Below are 20,245 nucleotides of genomic sequence, written 5' to 3' on the forward strand. Positions count from 1 at the left end.
TCACCACCGCTTGGCTCGGATTCCTGGGTTACAAAATGGGGATAATCATGTCATTGACCTCCTGGCTCTTGTGAGGACCAAAGAAGAGAGCTGAGCCCAGGGCCTGGCATGCAGGAGACAGGGCAGAAACTCCAGCTGCTGTTGTTACTATCCCTGCTAGCTCTCCCTCCATGTAAGGGACAGTGAGAAGGCCACCCTGCTAGACTTGAGGGGAGGAAAGGGGACAAGGCTGGAGGGAGAGATAGAGGCCCAGCTGCAAAGAAATTGAAAAGCCAGAGTCCATGGTTGATTCCCTAGGCAATAGGAAGCTCAGTTGGGTGGTGAGAGTGCCAAAGTGCCTAGGACACTGCACCTGGAATCTGGAAGCCCTGGGTTCAAATCCTGCCTCAGACATCCTGGGTGAGCAGTCTTTTGTTTCCTCAGATCTAAAAGGCTGATATTAATAGCACCTTCCTCTTTGTGTTATTGCATTTTAGGGAAATCACTCTGGCATTTGTTTGGGGAGTGGAGAAATGGTGAGGAGGCTGCTGGGGGGGGGGCCTGGCTGAGGTGGGATGCCCTAAGGCCAGCACTGAGTTGGGGGTTGTGTGAGTGGAGAGGCCCCATCCAATGGGAGGTGCCTCTGGGACTTTGTTTAGGAGGGAGACCAAAGATGACTGTTTAGAGCCGGAATTCATCCGTCTACCTGGAGACATAAAATGATTGAGTATAGAGAGAAGAGGGCCTAGGACTGAGCCTGGGGGCATCCAGTGTTAGTGGGCTGAGATGGAGGGGGAGTCACAAAAGGCCAGCAGTCACATGGCAGACTAAGGTTGGGAAGGGTTCAGACTGAGAAAGGCCATTGGCTTTGGCCAGTCAGAGCTCACTGGTAACTTTGGGGGAAGACAGAAAATGGAAGCAGAAAGTGTAAACAATGGGGGCTTTCCTTTCCTAATTCTGCTGTGAAGGGAAGAGTGATGGTGGAGTCTAGGGAGGGCTTTTTCAGGATGGGTCAGACTTGGGCACGTCTGCAGTCAGCAGGGAAGGACAAAGTAGAGGACAATGATCTGACCTTTGCGCTTTGGCCTAAGGCTTATGGTAGGAGACAGGGAACTGGGAGAGAACTTTGCAAGGATTCAGTTGGTGGTTCTCTAAGTAAAGAACAAATTTATTTGTCATGCCAAACCCCAAGTCCAGAAATGCCCTAGGACCCCAGGGTTCTCAACCTTTGTGTATTATAGAGCCCTTTGGCAGTCTGGTGAAACCTGAGGATCCCTTCTCAGAATCACGTTTTTAAATTCATGAAACAACACAAAATACATCAGATCACAAGGAATTCCCTGACAGCTCCCAAAAGCTTCAAAGCAAACCAGCACCACGGCCCCCTCGTTTGGACCCCTGCTCTAGCGACCATCCCATCTGGGCCACCAGGCCTCCACAGCTCCTTGGTGTTCCCCTCCACCCCCAATCTGCAGACACCTCACCATCCACAGGAAATCCCTCTTCCCTTTGGACCCTGTGATGGATAGAGGCAGGCATCTTTAGCAAACGTGTATCTGCCTGGGATCTCATTACGACTGCGTTGTTCCTAATGATTAGAGAATCACCAAATCCAGTTACATCTGGAGGGTCTGCCTTGGAATCTTAGAGAATATTAACCTAGTAATAGGAGAAGGCCTTTAGCAATTGGACAGCTGGATTTCAGTAGAGTTGGTTTCCTTTGCATTCTTCTATTTTGTTTTGAGCTTTTACAGATGTTCTTCTGAGAAGGGCTTCACAGGCTTCACCACCCTCCCAAAGTCTCCCAGGAGGATCAGAGTGTCCATGTATCGCCCTCCCCAGTGCTTTTTACAAAGGGCCAGTTGGTGTGCCTGTGCTCTGTGCAGGTAAACTGAGGCAGCTGTGCAAATGTCCCGGTGTCTCCTGTGAATACAGTCTCTCCTGTTCCTGTCTTGTGTTGTGGTCAAGGATGCCTATCTCATCGGCGTAACTTGTTCTTATAAATACTCGGCAGAGAGAAGAAAGGCACCCCCACCGGCTGGTGGCTGTTGATAGGCTCTTGATTCTTTCTGGGCAGTTATGCCCCACATGAGTGCTGCCAGTCCCTCTCTCACCTCTTTCACAAGTGACCCCCACACTCAAGTGCTTCCAGCACTGACCTCTGCCATGGATCCCTGTTTTCTTTAGGGCTGTTTCCACTTCCTCATAGAGCTTGCTGGGGCTGCCCTCTCCTCCCTTCCCCTTGGTAAACCAGTTCACCTCTCGACTGCTAGAACACCACCCCCCACTCTTGCTAAACACAGCTGGCCAAACCTGTGGATTACTCCTACTACCCACGCTGCCTTTGCTCCTCTTGTCTTGTGTTGGATGGAATTGGAGCAACTTAGGAAATTGCAGATTAGACCCACTATGCATTAGTAGTACGTCATTCTAACTGGAGCATAACTGCATTGAGATGGTCCTTTATATCTCCCACTCACCATGCTGGTTGGTCTACAACTTCATCGCCCTCTCAAGCCCTCTACAGCACACACACACCATACTGTGCATCCTTCTCTTTGTCATTTCTTTCTCTGGAGGTGGAGAGCATCTTCCTTCCCAAGCTCTTCGTAGCTGATTTGCATATTTATAGCACTTAGAGTAGCTGAGGCCTTCACGGTTATTCTTCAGAGGATGTTGCTGTTCCTGTGCACGGCACTCTCTTGGTTCTGCTCATTTATTTCCTGGAAGTCTGTCAGGTTTTTCTAAAATCATCCAGCTCTTCATTTCTCACAGCACAGTCATGTTCCATCACGATCATAGACCACAACGTGTTCAGTCCTTCCCCAATTGAGGGGCATCCCCTCACTTTCCAGTTCTTTGTCACTACAGTGGGAGTTGCTGTAAATAGTTTAGCGCATCTAGGTTCTTTTCCTTTTTCCCTGATCATCTTGGGAAACAGACCTGGTAGTGGGATTGCTGGATCAAGGGGTGTGCACAGGTTTTTTTGTTTGTTTGTTTGTTTTTAACACTTTGGGCACAATTGCAGATTGCTTTCAAAAATGATTAGCTCAGTTCAGTTTTGCCAACAGTGTCTTAGTGTCCCAATTTTTCCACATCTCCTCCAATGCTTGACATTTAAAATGATATCTTAAAAGTGTTTTAATTTGCATTTCTCTAATCAATGATTTAAAGCATTTTCATATGACTGTATATAGTTTTGACATTTTCATTGAAAAACTACCTGTTCATATTTGACTGTTTATCAGTTGGAGAATGGCTCATCCTTATAAATTTGACAAGGTTCAGAGATGTGAGATGAGACCTGTGTCTGAGAAACTCTCTATAAAATGTTTTCCCTAGTTTTCTTCTTTTCTTCTAATCTTGACTACATTGGTTTTATTTATTTACATATGTTGGTTTTTATTTATTATTGTAAAGGTATAAAACCTTTTTTAATTTAATCAAAATTTTCCATTTTACATATCACAAATACTCTCTATTCTCTCGTTTATTCATAAATTCTTCTCCTGTCCATTAATGTGATAGGTGATACATTCCGTGTTCTTATAGTTTTCTTATGATTATCTCCCTTTGTATCTAGGTCATGTATCCATTTTGACCTTATCTAGGTGAATGGTATAAAAGATTGGTCTAATCACAATTTCTGCCAGACTGCTTTCCAGTTTTCCCAGTCATTTTTACCAAATAGTGAATTCTTATACCATAAGTCTAAGTCTTTACATTTGTCAAACACAATGTTGCTGTAACCATTTACTACTGTGTATCATATGTGCGCTCTGTTCTGCTGATCTACATTTCTGTTTCTTAGGCAGTACAAAATAGTTTCACTGACTACCATCTTGTACTACAGTTTAAGATCTGTCACTGCTAAACCTCCTTCCTTTACTTTTTTCATTAATTTCATTGATATCCTTGACCTTTTGTTCTTTCAGATGCATTTCGTTATTTTTTCTAGCTCAAAGAAAACCATAGTTTGGTAACTTTAATTGGGATGGCATTGAAGAAGTAGATTAGGTAGAATTGTCATTTTTATTACATGAACAGTTAATATTTCTCCATTTATTTAAATTTGGTTTTATTTGTATAAAAAGTGTTTTATAATTATGTTCATACAGTTCCAGGGTTTGTCTTGGCAGGTATACTCCCCAGTATTTTATCCTGTCTACAGTTATTTTAAATGGACTATCTTTTACTGTCTCTTTTTGCAGAGTTTTGTTGTTGATATGTAGAAATGCTGATGATTCATGTCAGTTTATTTTATATCCTATTACTTTGGTAAAAATTATTCATTGTTTCCACTAACTTTTTAGTTGAGTCTCTAGGATTTTCCAAGAATATCATCATCTTGTCTGCAAGAAGAGACAAGTTTTATTACCTGATTGCCCATTTTGATTCCTTCTATTTCTTTTTCTTTTCTTACCGCTCTTGCTAGCATTTCTTTTTTTCCTTTTAAATTTATTTATTTTTAGTTTACAACGTTCAGTTCCACAAGTTGTTGAGTTCTAGATTTTCTCTTCCTCCCTGTCCTCCCCCCTCCCCAAACAAGAAGGCATGTAATCCAATATAGGTACTACATATACCTTCACATTAAACATTTTCACTGTAGTCAGGTTGTAAAGAAGAATTATAACCAATGGAGTGAACCACTCTTCATGACTGTCTTGCGTCTTGCATTTGAAGATCAAATTTTCCATTGAGTTTGCATTTAGGGTTAGAGTTAGAGTTAGGGTTCTGGCCTTTTCATCAGGAAGGTCTGGAAATTCCTTATTTCATTGAATGTCCATCTCCTTGCCTAAAAGACTATGCTCAGTTTTGCTGGATAGTTGATCCTTGGTTGTAGTCCAAGTTCCTTTGCCCTGTGGAATATTGCGTTCCAGTCCCTCCTATCTTTTAATGTAGAAGCTGCAAGGTCCTGTGTGATCCTGACTCATAGTTCTATGGTATTTGAATTGTTTCTTTCTGGCTGCTTGTAGTATCTTCTCCTTGACTTGATAATTCTGGAATGTGACTATAATTATTCCTTGGAGTTTTCAGTTTGGGATCTCTTTATTGGTGGATTCTTTTGATGACTGTTTTACCCTCTGGTTCCTTGCTAGCGTATCTAATACAATTTTGAATAATATTGGCATGTAGGCAATTTGGCATCCTTGTTTCACTCCTGATCTTATTGAGAAGGCACCTGGCTTATTCCCATTACAGATAATACTTGCTGATGGTTTTAGGTAGATGCTTCTCATCATTTTAAGGAAAAATCCATTTATACTTGTGTTTTCAAATTTTTTTTAATAGGAATGAGTGTTGTATGTTGTCAAGAGCTTTTTCTGTGTCTGTTGATATAATCATAGATTTTTGTTACTTTTGTTAGTGATATAATCAATTATGTTAATAGTTTTCCTCATGCTAAACTATCCCTACATTCCTGGTACAAATCTCACGCGGTCACGATGTGTAATCTTTGTGATACATTGCTAATGTTATATTGAGGATTTTTATATCCATATTCATTAGTGAAATTGCTTTATACTTTTCTTGATCTGTTTTTGCTCTTCTTGGTTTAGGTATCAGCATCATGTTTCTTTCATAAAAGGAGTTTGGTAGTATCTTTTCCTTGCCTATTACTATTCCAATTAATTTACTTAATATTGGAATTAGTTGATCTTTAAATGTTTGGTAGAATTCACTTGTAAATCCATCTGGTCCTGATTCTTTTTTTTTAAAGAAGCTCACTTATGGCCTCTTCAATTTCTTTTTCTAAAATAGGTTTATTTAGATATTCTATTTCCTCTTCTGCTAATCTAGGCAATTTCTATTTTTGTAAGTGTTTCTCCATTTCACTTAAACTGTTAAATTTATTGGCATATAATTGGGCAAAGTAACTCCTAATGATTGCTTTGATTTCCTCTTCATTAGTGGTATATTCATGCTTTTCATTTTTAATACTAGTAATTTGGTTTTCTCTCTCTTTAAAATTATAACAGTTAATCTATTTTATTGTATTTTTCTTTACAAAGCAAAATCCTAATTTTGCTTATTAACTCAGTGGTTTTCTTACATTCAATTTTATTAACCTCATCTTTAGTTTTTAGGATTTCCAGTTTGTTGTTTAATTTGGGATTTTTAATTTGTTCTTTTTCCAGTTGAGTTCCACACTCAATTCATTGCCGTGCTCTTTCTCTGTTTTACTGATGTAAGCATTTAGAGATACAGATTTTCCTTTTATTACTGCTTTTGCTGCATCCCATAGGTTTGGCATGTTGTCTCATCATTTTCTAGAACTGGGGGTGGGGGGAGAGGAGAAAGGGTGGTGATCTGAAAACCTAGAGAGAAGAGGGAATCCAGGGGGAGAGAGTAGTCAGCCATGCCAAAGGCTGAAGAGAGAGGTCAAGGAGAATGAGGATTAAGAAAAGGTTATTGGATTTAGTGATTAAGAGATCACTGGTAATTTTGGAGAGAGCAGTTTTGGTGGAATGACGAGGTCAAAAGCCAGATTATAAAGGGTTGTTAAGAGAGAGTGAGAGGAGAGAAATTGATGGCCCCTATTGTAGACTCCTTTTCAAGGAGATTAGCTACAAAGGGCAGAAGAGAAATAGTATGATAGAGGGGATGAAAGGATCAAGTGAGAATTTTTTCAGGGCGGGGGAGACATGGGCATATTTGTAGACAGAAGGAAATGAGCCAGTAGAGAGGGACAGATTGGAAATAAGTGATCAACCCTGATTCAACTTCTAGGGAGATATAGACTACTTCCTCCCTGAATTTCGGAGGTAGGACTGAGCCCAGTTTGTTATTGAGGTCTCCATTCCCCGATACCCTGTCTTCCCTCATGTACACGCACACAGAGCACACACATCTCACAGAAGGGAAGAGAAAGAGACTGGGCTCTAAGCCCTGTTTCCCAGATGGGTAGGGAGAGACTTTTGGATTCCTTCTGCCTCCATCCATCTCCCTCTGTCTTCAGTGACTCTACTCATCTCCCACAGCCAGCTGAGACCAGAATGTAGACAGACTGGCAGCAGGGAGCAGGGAGGAAAGGGAGCCCCATCCCCAGATTTCAAAATTGTAATGTCTTTTTTTGTTTTGGCTTTTTGAGTCCTGTGAGATATTGATAATAAAGAAGACTCAGTTAAAAAAGAAAAAGAAAAGAAGTGAGAGTGAGAACAACAGAGGGGGAAGTCTGTTGGAGGAGAAAGGATGGAATGGGATGCCTTGAGCAGGTAGAGGGCTTGACCTTGGTCAGGGAGTAAGGCCACCTCATCATGAGAGACAGGGCTGGAGGAGGGAGGGACGGACGGTACCTGAGTGATGGAAGATGAGGAAAGGGGGAGAGGAGGGAGCTCATGAGAATGGCTTATTTTTTCTGTAAAATATGAGACAGGGTTCTTGTAACAACAATGCTGCTTGCAGCTCCTGTGGCTGTGTAAGGCTAACAACACCAGCACACAGGAGAACTGCTAGCACAGGTTCTTTGATCTGCTTTTCTAAGGAAACCAGCTTTAAGGGCTTTACAGTCTCACTTTAGTTAAACATACAAATATCTTTCACTTAGTTCAGGGGGAAAATTCAGCACCCTGAACTTCAGAGAAAACACAAATTACAAGCAGAAATCATATAAAAATTGCTTAACACAAATCAGCAGACAGGGGTTCTGTCTGTCCATAGCGATACAAATATAGTTACCAGAGAGAGAAGTACCAACATCTGGGTTTTGGAAGCCGAGGGGCTCCATAACAGCTGCCCAGAGTCTCATCTGGCCAAATCACACGAACACTCTTCCAGTGAGTAAGCCCCAAAGCAAAATGCTAACCTCAGAGTATATATACCGTTTCCAATCAAGGACTCTTGATTCATACAAAGGCAAGACTCAGTCAAAGGCACTTGATTGCCTTAGTGCTGAGAAGCACTCCAAAAGAGAAACAGCAAAAAATCCCACTTTGCGTGCCATTATAGTTCTCAGCCAAGAGAGTGGCGGAGGGGGAGGGTAGCCATGAGAGGTCTGAGGAGAGGTGAGAGGGTTTGGAAGACCGCTGTGGAGAGTGGGAGAGGGAGCTGCTAAGGAAGGAGGTAAGATTGCCTGGTGGCAGTGAGGGCCCAGCTGAAGCTGTGCAGCCCACGTTTGTAGTGGACGCTGTCAGATGGCCATATGATTTTCTCCAGCAGTGTGTGCACATGTAAGGGTAGAGATGATGAGTGGTGGGAGTGACCCAAGGCTGAGGCTTGGCTGGGCATAATGGGCAGTATGATAAGGGCCTGAGGGATTCAGTAGAGGAGGGCAATGCAGAGTTCAGTTGGTTCACCAAGGAGTCAAGATGGGCAAAAGAGGAGAGGGTGGCTGGTGCAGGGGCAGGGTCATGGTGCAGATGAAGAGCAGGGTTATGTAAGGGAAGGCCAGGGGAGAGGTGGAAAGCCAGTGATTATCTTGCTGCTCAGTTGGTCCTTCGCACCAATAGCTTAATTATTTGGTTTGATCCCAGATCTGACTCAGCTTCATTCTCTTTCTCGTTCTTGGCCTGCTGAGGTTGGGGACAGGTCCTTTTCCTTGGGGCGGACACTCGAGGGCATGCTTCATGAGACCAAGTATACTCTGTGTGACATGGGAGGTGTCAGGGGTAGTTTGTAGGGAGACATACACTGCCTTTGGGGCTTTTGTCCTGTTCAGATGTGTCGCTGAGGACACCCACGTTTTTAAGGATATTGACAGCTCTCTGCATCCAAACTTCCTGGACCGGTCCTTGGTAGCAAAAGAAGCAGTTGATAAGGCTTTCTGGCCATTCAAAATCAGACCTTTACTCTAATAGCAGGTTTGTTCAGAACGGTGGAGCCATGTGTCTGGCCAAGGTGCCCTGCAGTGTCTCCTCTCAGAGCTCTGGATTCTGAGCAGGTCCCCTCTGTCCCATTGGGGGCTGGGGATTCTAGCCAGCTGTGGTGCCTGGACTTTGATGAAAGCCTCAGTTCTGCTCCAGGCACCAACATGGTAGTATGATTACAAGAGCTGGTCAGCGACTGAGAAAGCCCAGGTTGGGAGAACTCTTGTGTATGCCCCTGTTCTTTTAGCTTTGGGGGATGCAGCACTTTTATTCACTACACAATTTTTGAGACAAAACTGTCCTTTCTATGGCAAGACAGATTGGTCTTGCCTTGCAACTTTTATTGAGAAGAAATGTGCTCCATAAGGGTGTGAGAAAGAACTTGCTGGCCAGGAGGCTGTGTGGTGGGTGGGCAGGCTTAGCTGCCTTGTGCAGGATGCAGCTCATTGGAAGTCCAGGCATGTTCCCGAGTGCTTCCTACTATCAGTAACGGAACAAACTGATTTAAATTTGCAGACAGTGGGAGCAGCTCGCCGCTCCCCAAGTATGCCTCCTCTCCCAAACCCAACAACAGCTACATGTTCAAACGGGAGCCGCCGGAGGGGTGTGAGCGAGTGAAGGTCTTTGAGGAGATGGCGTAAGTAACCTCCCCACCCTTGTGTGCCCTCAGAGCTGCAGGAACTAAGGAGGGGGGAGCTTCCCAGGTTGGTCATAGTGGTCAGACATTGCCGGGGTCACAAGGAAAGGGCTGCTCTTCTGCGTTTATTGAAGGGAAAGGTACAACCTTCAGAGGAGAAGCAGTGCCACACCCCGCCCCACACAGGCCAAATGGCAGCAGGGCTCCCAGTCGCCTTACACTTTCCTGAACAGTGAGGTGCCCTCCGAGGGAGATAGGGAGCCCTCTGAGCCCATTCCTTTGAGATGTGGAGCTTTGCCCCTCTAGCCTTGTGACCCTACCTCCCTGCCCTCCTGACTCAGGGCACACACCCAGGTTCCCACAATTCTGGAAACTCCGTGTGGCTTCAGACTCCCTGGTTGTTCATGGTGTCCTTCTGTCCTGTTCTAGGGCTCGCCAGCCCATCTCAGCTCCTCTGTTTTCGTGTCCTGACAAAAACAAGGTGAATTTCATCCCAACTGGCTCCGCCTTCTGCCCCGTAAGGCTCCTGGGCCCTCTCCTGCCAGCCTCAGACCTGATGCTCAAGAGTTCTCCAGGCTCCGGCCAGAGCCCGATACTGAGCGCCTTGACCGTTGAGCAGCTGTCGGCACGGGTGGCCTTCTCATCTCTGTCAGATGATACCAGCGTTGTGGACTCGGTGGCGGAGGTCACGATCCCACCCCCGTGCCCAGCCCCGCCACCGCCGCTGCTGAATGAGCGTCAGGCTGAGGAGCGGGCCTCATCTCAGAACTATGTGGCCATTTAAGCAGGGGAGCAGGCCCTCACCCTCGGAAACCCGGTCAGCACGGCCGCCCAGACGTCTGCATGGAGGGCTGACGCCCTTCTGGACAGAACACAAGACGTGTCAGCATCTCAGAGGATCTCTCATCACTGTTCTTGGCGGGGACAGGCCTCGAATGAAGCATTTTTTATTTTCATTTCTTTGTGGAAAGCGGTGATGCTAGCACAGCGTGTAGATCATTCAGCATTTTCAGTGGAGACGATGCATTTCCTAGTATGTCTGACCAGACGAGTGCCGTGTCCTTCGGTCTGTTCCGAGTCCTTCCGCATCAGAAAGTTGCCTGTCCAAAGGGAAGCTGTCTGGCTGTGTGGTGTCCTGTGGAAGAGGCTGTACTTCAGGATTGTGTCGACAATCGATCCAGGTGTTTGTGATGCACACAATGCAAAAACCACCAGACACACAAGACCCTGGCCCCGCTGTTGAGCAGCGCCCAGCCTGTGGCCTCGTTTCAGGTACTTCAGCTGAAGTCTAACTCAGGTAACTTGGAATGTAAATCATATCGGCAAAGACAAGGTGTCAAGGTGACATCTCTCTGCATTAATCTTTCCTCATTCCATTCCACTTTGTTGGAAGAAGGCAGGGGAGGGTGATCCTGGGCAGGAGTAGCTTGCAGCAGGAGCAGGATCCAGTGTCCCCTGCTCAGGCAGCCAGAGGATGGGGTTAAACAGGGTGTTCTTCCTGACTTGTGCAAGATTGAGAACAAGGTTGCCAGGAGCATGCTGCACGCAGTGTTCGACCAAGTGAGAAGGACTGGAACATGCAGGGATTTCACAGGGGACAGCCAGGAATGCTCCACTCATGTCTCCAGCAAAGTCATGTTGAGTTTCTCCTTTGGAAACTGTCCCTTTGTTTTCTGGCTTAAAAGGGACAAGCTTCTGGTTGCTCACCTCCACCCTCCCGAGCTTGAGATGAATTGAGTGATGTTCGGGTCCAGAGGTGGTTCTGTTCTTGGGCTAGCTGGACAAGGAGTCAGCAAAGGATTCTCCGGTGACTTCAGGCAGCAGCTGGAAGCTCTTTCCTTTAGCCCTGCCTCTTTGTGTCTTTTGTCAGTGTGGTCATTTCTGCTGGTCTCCTCCACGTGAAAAGTGTAAGGCAGGGCAGGAAGAAGCCCTGGGCAGATGGGGTCTGAGCCAGGGAGAACCAGGCAGGGTCATCATGCTCTGGGCTGGATCACCTTTGGCTCCTGGTCCTGGTGAAGATTGGGAAGGAATGAGGACCTCAAGGGAAGGGACCTGTGTGTGGGGGGGGTGGGGTGGGGAAGGGTGTCAGCCATCAGAATGCTCATCGCCTTCCTCCCCCCAACATCGGCTACCATTTTGTCCCCACAGGCATATTTTGGTTCTTTCACAGCAGTTGGTCAGTGTTCAACCAGAAGATACTTTCATGGAGCAAAGGGCTTGGTCCTCTTTTGTCGTTTCCACATGGTAACCTTTGAAAACCATTTTTTCAGATCTCTTTCACTCTAATGTTCTCGGGCCTTGATGAAGAGGAGAGGGAAGAAAGGAGCAAAGGCCAGTTCCTTCTTGCTCTGCCCGTCTGTCCAGGGCTGAGGGAGGAGGAGGCTAGGATTGGGGCAAGGAGGGGGAGGGGGTAGGAAGGACCAAAGGAAGGGGGGAGGGGGGAGGAAGGACTGAAGGAAGGGGGGAGGGGGAGGAAGGACTGAATCTCCCTGAGGATGAGGTTTGTGGGGACATGCCATGCATTCCTTTTCCCAAGAGAAGCTGAATAGTAATTGTGCTGCCGTGTGTTCTAGTAAATCTGAAGGTTTGGACGTGCTGTGTTGGAGCTTCTGCTTTTCCATGTAAATTCCCAGGAAGCTGTTGGGCTCAGATGTCCTGACCCTTGGGCTTGGAGACATCTCAGACGTTGTTTGGGTTTTGTCTGTCGCTGTCCTGGGAAGCCTGGCTACCAGATGCCGTGGCTTTCTTTACACGAGGACAGATGTGGCTTTTGTTTTGTACTTTTCCAGTAGAGAAATTCCCGTGTCTTATTTAAATAAAGCTATTAGTAAAAAGTAGTCCCCTTGCTGTGTTTTGGGGAGGATGCACCGGGTGGTATGGGGTGGGGCACACAGGGTGGTGCTGTGGGGTGGCCCATCTGCCAGACACAACACTAAGTACCAAGCAGCCTCCACAACTCAGTGACTTCCAGCCTACACTCTCATTGGGGTGGAGGGCTGTTTGCATGGGCTTCCATTTCATTCACACACTTGCTCTCCCAAGAAGAGCCACCAGATGACTGATGTCTCCATTTGGAGCCTGGTGCAAACTTGAGGGCATCATGTAGGGGGACAGAACTTCCACCATCCATGATTTTATATACAAAGGGTTTGTGGGAATGAAGTGTCTTTGAGGCAAAACAGCCTCCAAGGAGGTATTTCTTTGGCTTAGAAAAATTACTAGGTTTAGAAAAAGGAAAAAAAAAGCCTTTTTAACTCACAGGGCAACAATTGTGGGCCCAGGGACCTCCATCCAGGCATCTTATAGCCCGAGTGTGCATCAAGGGGCAAAGGCTACTGGACATTCTGGAAGGGGAAGACATCCCCAGCCCATCCACAAAGCTAGTGTGAGACTAGCCAGGGTTTTCTGTGTGGTTACCTTCAAAGAGTTTGCTGTACCAATGTGTCAAAGGACTAGACAAGAGTTCCTTTAAAGAAGGTCTGGGGGCTTCAGTGTGATCCTCGTCTGCATTGAGAGGCCTGATGTCCAGAACAAAGGAGCAAATAGTGTTGCCCAGGTCAGACCAGACCCAAAGTGTTCTAGGAGATGGAGCTTAGGAGCGAGTGCATTCCAGACAAATACACAAGCAGCAAAGTTGGATGACAGAATGTGGCACAAATAGAGCCACAAAGCTGGGTGGTGGGTAATAACCCTGAAAGGCAGCCTGGTCAGTCACTAACAGGGAGAAAGGCAAGATTAAAGTCTCAGTCTGGCCAGGCTCTAGGAAGACAGGTACGCTGATACTTTGTTGGTGGAGCTGCAAATTGATCCAGCGTTTCTAAAGAACCATTTGAAATTAGGCCGGAGGAGTCACATCAGTTTGTGCCCTTTGAATCCTGAGCCAAGGCAGGGAGGGGACTTCTGAACAGCCAAACCAGAAGTCCTGTGGATACCAAAACACCAACAGCTGTAGCAACCAGGATGCCCACCCAAAGGTGTGCAGAGCCTAAGTTTTAGCACGTGGATGTCAGAGAATACCCCGTGCCACCAAAAAGGCCAAAGGTGAGGAATGAAGAGCCTTAGATGGCAGTGGAGCTTCCTCCATGAAGGGGAGTTGGATTGAGTTCTGCAGGCAGCCTTGGGGGTGGATCAGGAAAGGCTCCTTGTCAGAGGTGGAGCTTAAACTGAGCCCGGGGTTGTGGAGGTGGGGGTGAGGACCGCATTCTCTTGGTCCTAGGGGTCAGCCTGGGGGAAGGCGGGGTGTGAAGAGACAGCGGTGTGTAAGGGGATGTACATCAGTTTGGCGCCTGATTGGGAAGGCCTCGATCTTCTCAGAGAGACAGTTGGGGGCCGGTGGTGAGGCATTTCAGACGTGGGGAGGGTCTGCCGGCCGGGAGGCCTTTGGGGGTTAGTCCGCGCACGCAGAGCTTGCAGTCCGCGAAAACCCCGAGACCTTTGCAAGTGAACTGATCTCGGGCTTCTCGATGGCTTTGGTGCCTGCGGGAGACCCAGGAACAGTCACTCTCCCCAGATTTGGTGGTCTCACATGGCCCTTGTGCACAGGGAGTGTTGGCCGGGCGGTCGGTGCACCCGGGAGCGGTGTTGCGTCATGGGGGTGTTGTGGAGACAGAATGGAGAGAAGAAGATGGCCGGAGGAGGTGTCACCATGCAGCGTCCTTCCAGGCTGCAGTCCTGTGACTCACTCCTCTGACAAACACCGCCAGAGGATTATGTTCTGCAAACCAGGCTGCCATGACGCTCCACCCGACTTCCATGGAGCTGGGATCTCCGGGACGTGCCTTCGGCCCGCTGACAACATGGCTCTTCTTACAGGTCACTGTTAACTAGAAGAATTGCTCGTTTGGCGGATGTCTGGTCTGTGTTCCTTCCTCTTTCCCTCACCCACCTCTCCTCGTTCTTCCTATCGAGCCCCGGGTTCAGCAGTCTTCCCTGTGGCTTTGCCTGACCAAGTGTTCTCTGCCTTTCCTCAACTACCATTGCTTTCTTGGTTACCCCTTCATGGTGCCTGGGGGGTGGGGGGTGGAGGGGAGAGGAGAGACCTGGCGTGCAGTAAGCACTGAATGAATGCTTGTTTCCTCCCTCCCTTCCTCCTCCCTTCTTTCCTTCCCTCCTTCCTCCTTTCCTCCCTCCCCCCTTCCTTCCTTCCTCCCTTCCTCCCTCCCTCCCTCCCTTCCTTCCCTCCCTCCTTCCCTCCCTCCTTCCTTCTTTGCTCCCTTTCCTTTCTTCCTCCCCCCTCCCTCCCCCCTTCCTTCCTTCCTTCCTTCCTCCCTTCCTTCCTCCCCCCTCCCTTCCTTCCTTCCTCCCTTCCTCCTTCCTTCTTTCCCTCCCTCCTTCCTCCCTCCTTCCTTCTTTCCTCCCTTTCCTTTCTTCCTCCCCCCTCCCTCCCCCTTTCCTTCCTTCCTCCCTTCCTTCCTTCCTTCCTCCCTTCCTCCCTCCCTCCCTTCCTTCCCTCCTTCTTTCCCTCCCTCCTTCCTTCTTTCCTCCCTTTCCCTTCTTCCTCCCCCCTCCCTCCCCCCTTCCTTCCTTCCTTCCTTCCTCCCTTCCTCCTTCCTTCTTTCCCTCCCTCCTTCCTTCTTTGCTCCCTTTCCTTTCTTCCTCCCTCCTTCCCTCCCTCCTTCCTTCTTTGCTCCCTTTCCTTTCTTCCTCCCCCCTCCCTCCCCCCTTCCTTCCTTCCTTCCTTCCTCCCTTCCTTCCTCCCCCCTCCCTTCCTTCCTCCCTTCCTCCTTCCTTCTTTCCCTCCCTCCTTCCTCCCTCCTTCCCTCCCTCCTTCCTTCTTTCCTCCCTTTCCTTTCTTCCTCCCCCCTCCCTCCCCCTTTCCTTCCTTCCTCCCTTCCTTCCTCCCTCCCTCCCTTCCTCCCCCCTCCCTCCCCCCTTCCTTCCTTCCTTCCTTCCTCCCTTCCTTCCTCCCCCCTCCCTTCCTTCCTCCCTTCCTCCTTCCTTCTTTCCCTCCCTCTTTCCTTCCTCCTTCCCTCCCTCCTTCCTTCTTTGCTCCCTCCCTCCCTCCCTCCGTGTCCAGTGCCCTTTCGTTAGGAGAGCACTGAAGGTCAACGGTGAATGACTGGACCTGACCAAGTATATAAGAAATCTGGGCTAAAGCCGGTGTAATTTTAAAGATGCCCAGAGGTGGTTCTTCTTTTATTTATTTAATTTGAAATTGTAATTTATTTTTCCATCATCATTCATTTCCCGAAATGCCGCTCCTTCCCCGTACAGAGCGCTGTAGCTTGTAACAAAGAGGAGAGAACAGTTCGCAGCAGCTCGGCGGACCGCCCCCTCGGGTCCACGCCCCCCGCTCTAGAGCAGGCCGGGGGCGGGGGGCATCCTCAGGCCTCTCCTTGGGGAGCAGGCGGCTCACGGAGCTACCGAGCGCCTCGGTCCTGCGTCCGCTGTCTCCCGGGCTCAGCGCGTCGCTGCCTCTGCTCCTCCTTTCTCACGGCGCAGCGCTATCCCCGTGACATCGGCGGCGCGCGGCTGGTTTAGCCGATCAGCGTCCGCTTTGTTCTCATTCTTTGGCCCCCCACCCCTCCAGTGCATCTGCAGAGATGTCTTTGTGTGTGGAGGAGGACTCTGCTCTGACATCCTTGGGATGAGACTGGTTTTCAAGATCTCAGAAACACAAATGAAAAGGAAAGGCACACCATGCCCCACCTCCTCCCTCACACCGATGCGCAAGGCGACGTTTTGGCAGCCTGGGCTGGTGACCAAGCGAAGGAGATGAGACCCAGCCTCTGACAGCCTATCTCGAGGGCCCTCATGCTCAAAGCGTGGCAAAGGAAGGCCTGGGTTTGCGGGAGATCCTGCGCAGCCCCGGTGATTCCCGGGGCCACACGTAGTCCCTGCGGTCACCGCCATGACCTCAGCAGCCCGTGCGGATACTCGGGGCAGCTGCTCCCTGCCAGCCTCCTGCCGGTTCTCACCGGGCACTTTTCAGCTTCTTCTCCCCGCACTGTCTCAGCTCGGTAGGGCTTTGCTTGTGCGGCAAAATCCAGCCTTGGCAGTGTCAGGGTCCACAGTGGGGCGGGAGGGAAGCCTGTGGGCATCCACCTCTAGCATTCTAAGCTCATCGGGAGCAGAAGGGTGGTGAGGGCTAGAGAAGCCGGGGCCCAGCCGTGCCTGGCCTTGGTCACGTACAAAAAAGCGCTGGGAGTAGTGAGAAACGTGTGTGTCTACCAGTGCTATGGCAGGAATCGGTAAACATTTATCAAGTGCCTACTACGCCCCAGGCACTGCGCTAAGCAACAGAGATACAAAAAGGGGCAAAAGACGGCGCCTGCCCTCCAAGAGCTTAGCATCTAATGGGGGAGATGGCGTGCAAACAAGCTAACAAAGAAGGCTATATAGGACATATGTGTATATATATATGTGCATATATATATATATATATACATGGTATATAGAACAATATATAGGACAAATTGGGAACAATTCAGAGGGAGGGCACTGGAATGAAGAGGGGTTAGGGGAGGCTTCCTGCACAAGGTGGAGTTTTAGGTGAGACTTGAAGGAAGCCTGCTGGGGGCACCATAGTGCACAGAACACCAGGCCTGGAGCGAGAAACACTCATCTCGAGTTCAAATGTGGCCTCAGACACTTAGTAGCTGAGTGACCCCGGGCAAGTCACTTCACCTTGTCTGCTTCAGTTTTCTTATCTGTAAAATGAACTGGGGAAGGAAGTGGCAAACCATAGTGCAGAACTCAGGATGATTTCTACGTTGCAAGCCTGGAGGGCTAGGAGGGTGGTGTTTATTACCCTCTACAGTAATAGGGGAGGTTGGGGGAGGGGTTGCGGAAAGATAACGAGTCTGATTTGGACATATTGAATATAAATTGTCTACGGGACATCCAGTTTGAGATGTCTAAAAGGCAGTTGGAGATTTGAGACTGCAGGTCAGCAGAGAGATTGGGGCAGGAAAGGTCAATTTGAGGATGGTAAGCATAGAGATGGTCATTAAATCCACGGAGCTGGTGAGATCACCAAGGAAAGTAGTACAGAAGAGGGATAGAAGCTGAGGAACTCCCATGGTTAGAGGGCTGACCTGGAGGAGGATCCAGCCAAAGAGACAGAAGGAACCTCAGAGAGGGAAGAGGAGAACCAGGAGAGGGTGAGACATCCCAAAAACCTACAGAGAGAGAGGGACCAACAATGGGGGAGAGGGTGGGGCATCCCAAAAACCTAGAAAGAGAGGAACCAACAATAGTGAAGAGAAGGTGGGGTGTCCCAAAAACCTAGAGAGAGAGGGGGGACCAACAATGGTGAAGAGAAGGTGGGGCATCCCAAAAACAGAGAGAGAGAGAGAGAGAGAGAGAGAGAGAGAGACCCCAACAATACCAACAATGAGGAAGAGAGGGTGGGGCGTTCCAAAAACCGAGAAGAGAGAGAGAGAGAGAGAGAGAGAGAGAGACCAACAATGGGGGGAGAGGGTGGGGCATCCCAAAAACCTAGAAAGAGAGGAACCAACAATGGGGAAGAGAGGGTGGGGTGTCCCAAAAACCTAGAGAGAGAGGAACCAACAATGGTGAAGAGAAGGTGGGGCATCCCAAAAACAGAGAGAGAGAGAGAGAGAGAGACCCCAACAATACCAACAATGAGGAAGAGAGGGTGGGGCGTTCCAAAAACCGAGAAGAGAGAGAGAGAGAGACCAACAATGGGGAAGAGAGGGTGGGGTGTCCAAAAAACCTAGAGAGAGGGACCAACAATGGGGAAGAGAGGGTGGGGCGTCCCAAAAACAGAGAGAGAGAGAGAGAGAGAGAGAGACCAACAATGGGGAAGAGAGGGTGGGGTGTCCCAAAAACCTAGAGAGAGAGAGGGACCCAACAATGGCAAAGAGAGGGTGGGGCTTCCCAAAAACCTAGAGAGAGAAGGACCAACAATGGGGAAGAGAGGGTGGGGCATCCCAAAAACCTGGAGAGAGAAGGACCAACAATGGGGAAGAGAGGGTGGGGCATCCCAAAAACCTAGAGGGGGGGGGGGTGGCAGGGAGACCAACAATGGGGAAGAGAGGGTGGGGTGTCCCAAAAACAGAGAGAGAGAGAGACAGAGAGACAGGGGGGGGGAGAGGGAGGGAGAGGGAGGGAGGGGGAGAGGGAGAGGGAGAGAGCAACAATGGTGAAAAGAGGGTGGGGTGTCCCAAAAACCTAGAGAGAGGGACCAACAATGGCGAAGGCTGCAGAGATAGAGTGAGAATAGAGAAAAGGCCTTTAGATGTGGCTGGGCAAAAGCCAGATGGGGAGGGATCGTTGAGAGAGAGGTCTATGCAAGACCAACTTATGTCCATCTGTCCATCTATCTGAGCAGGCATGGCAGCTGCACCCAGTCAGTCAATAAACATTAAGTACCTACTCTTGCTGGCCGCTGTGCCAAGTGCTGGGGATGCCCCTGACTTCAAGGAGCTTACCATCTAAAGGGGTGGGGGGACAACCCACAGAAGGAAGCCCCAAAGCAGGTGTGGGGAGGGAAGAAGGTGCTGGGCTATGGGAGCGTGATGGAGATGTCCCAAGCAGTGCAGCCAGCTGGAAAATGAGATGATGACTTGGGTCCCCTTCTGTGAAAGCTCTGGGAGGAATTCTCCAACTACAGGGGCCTTGGGAAGAAGGCACTGATGATGGAGTAGGAGGTGGGCAGGCTGGATTGCACTGGGGACTTTGTGCCTTGCTCCTCATGGTCTCAGGCCTGCTCCCTGCCCAAACAGCTTACGTGGTGATATTCTGTGCTTTGTGAATCACAAAACCAAGACCTGGAAAATCAAACTTTGGGGGCACCCAAAGTGCCCTGGGAAGACCTGAAGTGGATGTGAGTCACTGACAGCTGCTTCCTAATCAGTGGCCCAAGACACCACCGAGAACTCGCAGGACTACGAGGGGAGCAAGAGTGCAGCCTTTGGGTGGCCCTGGGACTCAACCCGTTAGAACAGGCTGTTGGACCCTTCAGGAACTGCTTACAGAGAGAAGTTGACAGGGGCCCCACAGGATAGAAGGGGCACAGGAAGTCCTCACATGGGTGAGGTCTCAGTCCTCTGAGGCAAAATGAACCAGTCATCCAGCAGATGTGGGGCAGCAAGGTGGCCCAATGGATAGAGCCTTGGGCCTGGAGTTGGGAGGACCTGAATTCAAATCCAGCCTCAGGCACTTACTACCTGTGTGACCCTGAGCAACTCACTCAACCTCTGCTTTTGATGAATTTCCTTATCTGTAAAATGGGGGCGATAGAGAGAGAGGCATCTCCTTCCCAGGCTTGTTGTGAGGACTAAGTGAGATAAGCATAAAGCGCTCAGCACGGCCAGGCCCACGAAAGGTGCTATAGAAACGCTTGTGATTCATTTTATGAGGATGCGGCTGCTGTGCGCCGACCACTGGAGAGTCAAAGACAGAAATGAAAACAACACGCAGACATTGACAGCACACCGGAAGTGGGGAGTCTAGGGAGACTTCTAAGAGGCAGAGGTAAGTGAGGAGTTCATTTCAGGCGCAGTGGACAGCTGGTGCGAAGGTGCGGAGATGAGGCGAATCCAGCAGAGGGTGTGCAAGGAGCCAATGTGCCATGAGTCTGGAAAGGCAGGGCTTGGAACGGGCGTCTGATCCAAACAGGAGATCCTGGGCTTTATCTGTGCATGTGCTGGAGGAAGGGGATTTGACCAGAACAGGTGCTTTGGCCAGTGTGTGGAGGACAGATTGGAAGTGGGAGAGGCTGGAGGAAAGGAGACCTATTAGGGGGCCGGGTGAGAGGGGATGAAGTCCAGCAGCTGAATTTACTTTCTATCCTTTAAAAAAGAATGGGTCTCCTTGTCTCCCTCGATGTGGAGGTGCACTCACTGCGAGTCAGCTG

The 20,245-nt window shown here is 49.0% G+C and overlaps 1 protein-coding gene across 2 annotated transcripts in view; it reads left to right on the top strand.

Moving 5' to 3' along the window:
* Window positions 1-11,819, top strand: part of GLCCI1 (glucocorticoid induced 1) — a 69,702-nt gene extending 57,883 nt beyond the window's left edge. For both annotated transcript variants that reach the window (XM_036761755.1, XM_036761756.1), the window contains exons 7-8: window positions 9,303-9,423; window positions 9,853-11,819. In XM_036761755.1, coding sequence (XP_036617650.1) covers window positions 9,303-9,423; window positions 9,853-10,207 — 476 coding nt within the window. In that variant the 3' untranslated portion in view covers window positions 10,208-11,819. The remainder of the gene's footprint in view (window positions 1-9,302; window positions 9,424-9,852) is intronic.
* The last annotated feature ends 8,426 nt before the right edge of the window (window positions 11,820-20,245 follow it).

Source organism: Trichosurus vulpecula, chromosome 5, assembly GCF_011100635.1.
Source record: "Trichosurus vulpecula isolate mTriVul1 chromosome 5, mTriVul1.pri, whole genome shotgun sequence".
Taxonomy (NCBI): domain Eukaryota; kingdom Metazoa; phylum Chordata; class Mammalia; order Diprotodontia; family Phalangeridae; genus Trichosurus; species Trichosurus vulpecula.